This window comes from Nicotiana tabacum, chromosome 18 (genome assembly GCF_000715075.1).
Source record: "Nicotiana tabacum cultivar K326 chromosome 18, ASM71507v2, whole genome shotgun sequence".
In the NCBI taxonomy this organism is placed as follows: domain Eukaryota; kingdom Viridiplantae; phylum Streptophyta; class Magnoliopsida; order Solanales; family Solanaceae; genus Nicotiana; species Nicotiana tabacum.
In genome coordinates, this window is record NC_134097.1 from 93,376,380 (window position 1) to 93,383,560 (window position 7,181).

The 7,181-nt window shown below is 33.1% G+C and overlaps 1 protein-coding gene across 4 annotated transcripts; it reads right to left on the minus strand.

Annotated features, from left to right (window-relative positions):
* Window positions 1-3,165: 3,165 nt before the first annotated feature.
* Window positions 3,166-6,196, minus strand: LOC107797613 (uncharacterized). 4 transcript variants are annotated; one of them, XR_012702194.1, is made up of 3 exons: window positions 6,070-6,196; window positions 3,558-4,651; window positions 3,166-3,471 (listed from the first exon to the last, which is right to left on the minus strand). XR_012702194.1 is itself a non-coding variant. In XM_016620512.2 (2 exons), the coding sequence occupies exon 2, from the start codon at window positions 4,495-4,497 to the stop codon at window positions 3,694-3,696; it is 804 nt and encodes a 267-aa protein (XP_016475998.1). In that variant the 5' UTR covers window positions 4,498-4,651; window positions 6,070-6,196; the 3' UTR covers window positions 3,166-3,693. The 4 variants fall into 4 exon arrangements, 2 of the variants coding, with proteins under 2 accessions (XP_016475998.1, XP_075093169.1); XR_012702195.1 differs by having other exon boundaries at window positions 3,166-3,478; XM_016620512.2 differs by having other exon boundaries at window positions 3,166-4,651.
* Between the last annotated feature and the right edge of the window lie 985 nt (window positions 6,197-7,181).

Below are 7,181 nucleotides of genomic sequence, written 5' to 3' on the forward strand. Positions count from 1 at the left end.
GCAAAGAATAAAAGACTGTGGATCTCATTAATTTACTCACTACAGACATAAGTAAGCACATAAAAGTATGCCTTTTCAAATAATATAAGGAGTCCTTTGGTTCATGAGATAAGGGGCAATAATTCTGTGATAAAATTTAAAATTATTTAATTTTATAATTGGTTGTATTTTTATTTTCAGTATAAGCAGTATTCGAGATTGGTTATATCACAGCGAAAAGGTGGGAACAACTGATTTCGAGATAAAACAACGAAAAGACAAAAGTGCTTCCAAAGTACTGCTAACGTTTGGACATAGATTTGATTGAAACTTAAAAAATGAGTTTTTGAAGTTGTGTTAAAAGATAATTTTTGAAAGTTAAAGTTATGTTTGGACATGCATTTTATTGGAAGAAAAATTGAAGCTTTGTGAGTGGAAGAAAAAAATTCACTTTTTTTGGGAACTTGAAAATTTTTGAATTTTTTTTCTCAAAATATGATCATATTTCATAAACAAACAATGTTTTTTTTTAAAAAAAGGGAGGGTTTGACACAGTTACCCACAAAAACAAAACTATTTATCCTTGTCTACCCATTTATTTTTCTACCCATAAACTAATTACATTTCCTACTTATAGTAGTTTTTGTGGGGAATTTTTTCTTTATTCTCCAATTCTTTTTTATTTCTATGCTTCTTTTCTTTCTTTCTTTTTTTTTTCCTTTTTTTCTTTCTTTTCTCCTTTTCTTTTTTCTCATTTTCTTCCTATTTTTTTATTTTTTCTCTTTTATTCATTTATTTTTGCCGAATTCGTATTATTGTTATTTTTACCATAATTTATTTCACACTCAAATTTGACTCCTTCTTTATTTTTTTTATTTTTATTTTTTTCTTTATTTCTTGTTCCTTTTCTAATTCCACGCGATTGCCATACAAACCTTGATTTCCTTCCCTACAAATATCAGTACATACTCTACCATTAGCAGTAACACCAACCAATGATGGAGCAAGAAAACATAATCTACGGCCACTAAATCTCCATATATACTAGTTAGAATAGAAATGATAATAAAATATTGAAAAATGCAATAAAAATATAAGTAGCAAAAAAGACTTCTAGTACCATGTGATACCAATATGGTATACATGTATACCAACAGAGTATATGATTGCTCTAGAATATTGCTACAACTATCTGTGACTATACTACCGTACCAAAATATTAAAGGATACAATAAAAGTATGAGAAAATTACATGCTCGCATTGCAAGCTAAATATTCGAAAAGCAACTTGCTCATTCCATATACTAAAAGGGTATACAGTTGTATGGGTTGTTCCAACAATTGCCTATAATTATAAAAACTATTACAAAATACACATAATATATATCCATCAACACGCAAAAATTCTAGCAATGCAAATCACGTTCATATAAATAATTTCAGAATAGAATTCACTTTAAAATACAGCTAAAACAACCAAAAAATGTTCAAACTACCATATGATACCAATATAGAATATAATTATACCAATATGGTATACTGTTTTACTGGTTAATTTCCGGCAACTATATGACTATACTACTATTACATAACACACATGCATAAAGAGAAAAATAAAAAAAATAGTGTATCATTTATTAATATAATAAAGTATTTCAAGATATTGTACTATATTACTATTATTAAAAGAAAATCAAATATTGTACGAATAAATGCAGCTAATACAATCAAAAAATGATTCAACTAGCATATGATACCAGTATTGTATATAGCTATACTAATAGGGTATATAATTGGAATGAATTGTATACCAAAATGGTATTTTTGTATACTATTTGAGTATATAATACAAATTCGTCTTCTTCTCTTGTTCAACTATATTTCAACCCAAACTTCTAAAATCTACTACAAAATCTCCACCAAATTGACTAAAACTTTAGCTACAACCTTCAATCAACTTTCCAAACAAACCCACATAGGATCGGATCAAAATAATTAAAAACTCAAACAAACCAAGTTATGAGTTTCAAGCTTTAAGGTCCTTCAACGGTGAATTCGAATTTTTGTACAATAAATCTCCAAAAATCAGTTTGAATGAAGAGAAAGAAGAAGGTATTTAATAGTCAAAATATCAAGTGTCTACCTTTATTAGCTAATAGGGTATTCAATAGTCAAAATAGGGTTTGAGAGTAATAATCTCCACAGGAAGAGATTCGGAATTCTCCACCAAGTTTGTTAATCAATCAGCATAATCCGAATGAGTCACTCATGCCAGTTCGAGGAGTTGATGAACTTCCAAAGCCACCAGTCGCAAACAGATGTAAGATTATTGGGAAATAATCGGGTAAATAGTTTAGACAGCATGAGTAGGAGTAGTAAATAGTCTGGACATGGGCATTAAAGGTAAATAGTTTGGAATTAATGGGTATAAAGTGAGGGAAAAAAAAAAGAAATTTGAAAAAATGAAGCCAAAAAAATGTTTGGATTAAAAATGAAAACAAAAATTTATCCATGTTTATCTGTTAAAACTAAAACACATAGTACTATTTTATATTATATGTGTATTTCGTTTTTAACCCGATGAATCAATATATCCAGTAAATGATTCTATTATAATTTAATCCCTGTATTAAAATTCTCATATTACAATTTCGGTATATCTTGTTTGCAAACCAAAAGACCCCTAATTATTACAGGACACGTGTTACATTCTAAAATGGTACTATACCATGGTCTCGAGTTCAGTGCCACTCTAACATCTCCTGTAGTCGAGCACAAAATATGTGAAAATGGAAGCTAAACTTGAGTATCAATCTAATAGATATCTGAGAAACTATGTTTAAATTCCTAGGAAATGATTACAACAGCTGCTGTCCACTCCAATCAGAACATTAGCACTGTCCGTTCGGTTAAAATGAAGCTCAAACCACATCATGCAATTGAATATTGCTGAATAAAAGAATATGATAGATAAACCATGTTTTCCTATTGAGGCAAATTCTTCAGGTATAAGAGCTTTCATAAAGAGAAGCCAGTGTTATCAAAGGCCAAAAATCCTCTAACGCCTGTTGGGGCTTTAAACGCAAATAAAGCATGAGCTTTAATGAAAAAAGGAGCAAATGGAGAAACACCACAAATATATATGTGTAGTCCAAGACTAATATCTGTAAACATGAATACCAAATATATGGACAAAGAAATTGAATTTTTTTTATGATAAAGTAAAATATCAATTGTTTAGTGTCGTCTCTTAAAGATTACACTCATTGGCGAGGAAAAGTATGTCTTAGAGCTTTGATGACAATACTGAAGAACCCGCTAAGCGAGACGAAGCGCTCAACATGTTTTGAGCCTCGATTCAGGATTTAAGCGTGCTTTAAGCGCCGCCTTTGATAACGCTGAGAGAAACTAATCTAAAGGTCACCACCAAGCTGACTTCTCCAAGCTAGTTCAGCAACAGCAACCACTAAGCTAAGGAGAATGTCAATGGATCTGTGAACTGATATATTATTAGTCCACACTGAGACTAGAAAAACTCAAGTGTTAAATCCCTCAATAAACAAGAAATTTACACCAACCTTGATATGAGAACTAAGATCACACTGGTGAGGCATGCTTACGAATGCAACCAGAGGTACTGCGCATTACAGCTTCACAATCCAAGTCAAGGAAGCTTTAGAAAGAGAATTTCTCAAACAAATTGTAGAGAACATCTCAAGCCGTGATCTCTCTGACCAGCCACTCTAAAGCAGGATAGGCAAAGTACAATACTAGGAAAGACGGAAGTCCAAAGAGAATGGTGATCACTAAATAGAGTGCTAGAACAGCTGCACAGGAGGGTATTGCAAACATAACAAGTAGAAGCAGCACAATAACTAATGGAAACTTGGATGTAAGGCGGATAAAGAAATCAAGGGACTTATGAAGAGAAAAGTGGGCCCTCTGCAATGTAGGGGTACCACCAGTATGGTTATAACCAGTAGCATTAGAGACTAGAGATCCTGGTCGATGAACCCTCCTGTAATTCATGACAGAGCTGCTGTTCCCCACAACTGAAGTGCACGGGGCAGACCACTCTTGTTGATGATCCCTACATATGGCAGATGGAGACTTCACCCTGTCACCATTTCGGCTTTCCACCATCCAGAGGAGGAAGAAATTCTTGCTAGGAAATTTGAGATTCCCGTTGAATGCCAATCGAAATGTCAACAAATTGCACCATGGGCAGGAAATGAATAATGGAATATGGACCTGTTGAGTGGAAACCTTCATAGAAGCAGGCTTAAGGCCCAACAGACAGTTCTTGCAAAGCGTGTGACCACACCACAAGACATAGGGGATGTTCTCTACAATGTTAAAAGACTCCCAGCATATTGGGCATTCAAGCCCTTCCTCGGAGCTGGCATTAGAACAGGCATCGTCGTCGTCATCTGAGAATTCATGGCAAGCTTGACTGGGCTCACCAGATTCCTTCTTCTGTCCAAAGCTTGTGATGGCATTTGAAATAGATCTCCACATATCAGGGAGCAACTTAAATTGCTTACAATTACTCGAGTTTGCAACTTGGCTTATACTTGTATATGGTACTAAAAGATGAGCCCAACCTTCAGAGTAGCACGCCTCTTGGTTCAATCTTAAACACTTCTTGCTTCTGTTTTGAACCTGAATAACACTGAGAGAACTAGTCATTAATCGATCATGTCTAAATGATAGAAAACTTAAAAAGCACAAGCAATAACAGATTAAAATAAGAGCTGGATTGTGTTTACGCCTCCTCATTAATCAAGGCCTCTCACATAAATGGCAAATACAAACTGTTGCACTTTATTGTCCCACTGCCTTTTATTAACCACCAGCCAAATACAGGAAAGATTCATTCTCTAAAGAACTAGCAAAATAGATCAGCATTTATTTAGTATTTCAATGTTAGAAGTTTTGACATTTGTTACGTTCTTTTTTTTTAATAACTAAGAAATACCTGAGGATTAGCTGGTGCACGGTTCGAAACTCGGTGGATAAAGGCCCTACCCCTCTATCTTTCTCCACTTAAATACTAGGCTTTGGTCCATGGCAAGGTTCAAACTTGTGATGTGCGCCTAACTTTTGACAATTTTCACATTCTAATTCACTTTGTATAGTTATAAGCCCCACCACAAAATAGGCTAACAAAACTGATAATACGCAAAAGGGATAATCATGACAAAATAGTCGATGCTAATCTAGTACTTCTTTAAGTGTGCCAGCCATCTAAATGAACAATTTATCAATGAACTGAACATTAATCCTAAATTAGTTGGGCTGGCTATATGAATTCATTTTATCCTTTCTGCAATTATTCAGGTCAGTATTAAGAGGATTTATCATAGTTAGAACCTTAGGACTTCAAACGCATACGATTTGCAAAATTCACATAGGCTTCATTTTCAAAGTGAACAGTTATCCATTTATAAAATTTTCCTCCATCAGTGACACTTTGTAATTCAATGGATATATCTTAGTTATACATTCATCAGTCATGACTAAAAGATTTATATACAAAGGATGTTATTTGGCATCAATTGACTATCTAAAAGATCAAAGCTTTCTTTTACTTTTTGTTTCAAACTCAGTAATTCAAATCAATCAATCCCTACCCAGTTGGGTTCAGCTATATGAATCCACTCTATCCATTCCACACTACTCAAATCCAAATTCACACATCATATCCGTATATAAGCTTAAATATATCAGGACAATTGCATTGTCTTCTAATCATTAGCATATAAAAGCAAATAAATAAACAGAAAACCAAAAAAGATATAAAGAAGAAATTTTTTAAAAACCATGAATCTTGAGTCCCACATACTTAGGGAATCAATTGTACGGCATCAATCACAGGATTCTTACATAAATTTCTTTATCTTACGTGCATGCAAAATACAATTTCCAGATAAAATGATGCATATAATGTTAATTCAGAGGACAATTTGGATTTAATCCTTCGTAAAATAAAAAAACTCGACAATCTTAGTTCGCAGATTCAAAAAAATAAAAATAAATAAATAAATAACCATAGACTGTTTAATATGCTAAGAGTGTGATGAAACTTACTTGTATTGGGAAATATAAAATATGATATAATTGGAGAATTCTCCATGAATAGGAGAGAGATCAGAAGAGAAGTGGATTCTCTCTCTGCTATCGAGTCCGAAACTTAAATAGTGCCAAAAATGGCACAAAATAGGTTTCTACTATTAAAAAAAAAGATACATAAATATATAAAACGCAGTATAATACTGCGTTTTACTTTAACGAAAAGTTAGCCGTTTAAGTTAAACGCAGTACTATACTGCGTTTTATTAAAAAATTAATTTTTTTTAGGAAAACGCAGTACAATACTGCGGTTAACTTAAACACAGTATTGTACTGCGTTTCCCTATACTATTTGGGCCCACTTCTGCAGGACTGCAAATCCCTATAATTTATTATAGGAAAATGCATTACAATACTGCGTTTCCTATAATAAATTATAGGAAAATATAGGGCCCTTCTTAATAAATTAAGAAATTTATTCCCGAAGCCATTGTTCCCCACCACTGCTGGTCCCCCCCCCCCCCACGATATAAAAAATAATAATTTTTTGGGCCCCACCCATACACAAAAACCGAAGAGTGTAGGTTTCGCACACATCACAAACCTTGGATTCCTTCTTTCATACACGCCCAGTAGCGGCGTCCACCTTCTTCCCACCAATTGTACAAACTACATTTTTCTCCGTAATAGCACCTTGGGACATAAAGGGGTTGTTGAGACATTTCTTAAAGAGAAACTTTGGTTTTATGAAAATATTTGTTATTGGTTATTGTTAAGCACAGAAAATAACTAGAATGCGCCCGTTATTTATAGGCAAGATTTCACATAAAATGTAGTATTATACCACGCTTTACATATTAAATTTCTCTGAAACGAAACTGCTTTTTCACATGGTTTTCAGCTTTTTCAGAACGACAAGACAACTCAATAAAACGTAGTATTATACCGCGCTTTATATATTAAATTTTTCTGCAAGAAAACTGCTTTTTCACATGGTTTTCAGCTTTTTCAGAATGACAAGACAGCTCAAAAAAAATGTAGTATTATATCGCGCTTTACATATTAAATTTATTTTCTAATATTAATTTTTTTCTATTTTTTACAAACACCAATAAGTTTAATATTTGAAC

Bases quoted from the DNA above. Each gene is read 5' to 3' on its own strand.
- LOC107797613 (XM_016620512.2), bottom strand. From the start codon at position 4,497: ATGTGGAGATCTATTTCAAATGCCATCACAAGCTTTGGACAGAAGAAG.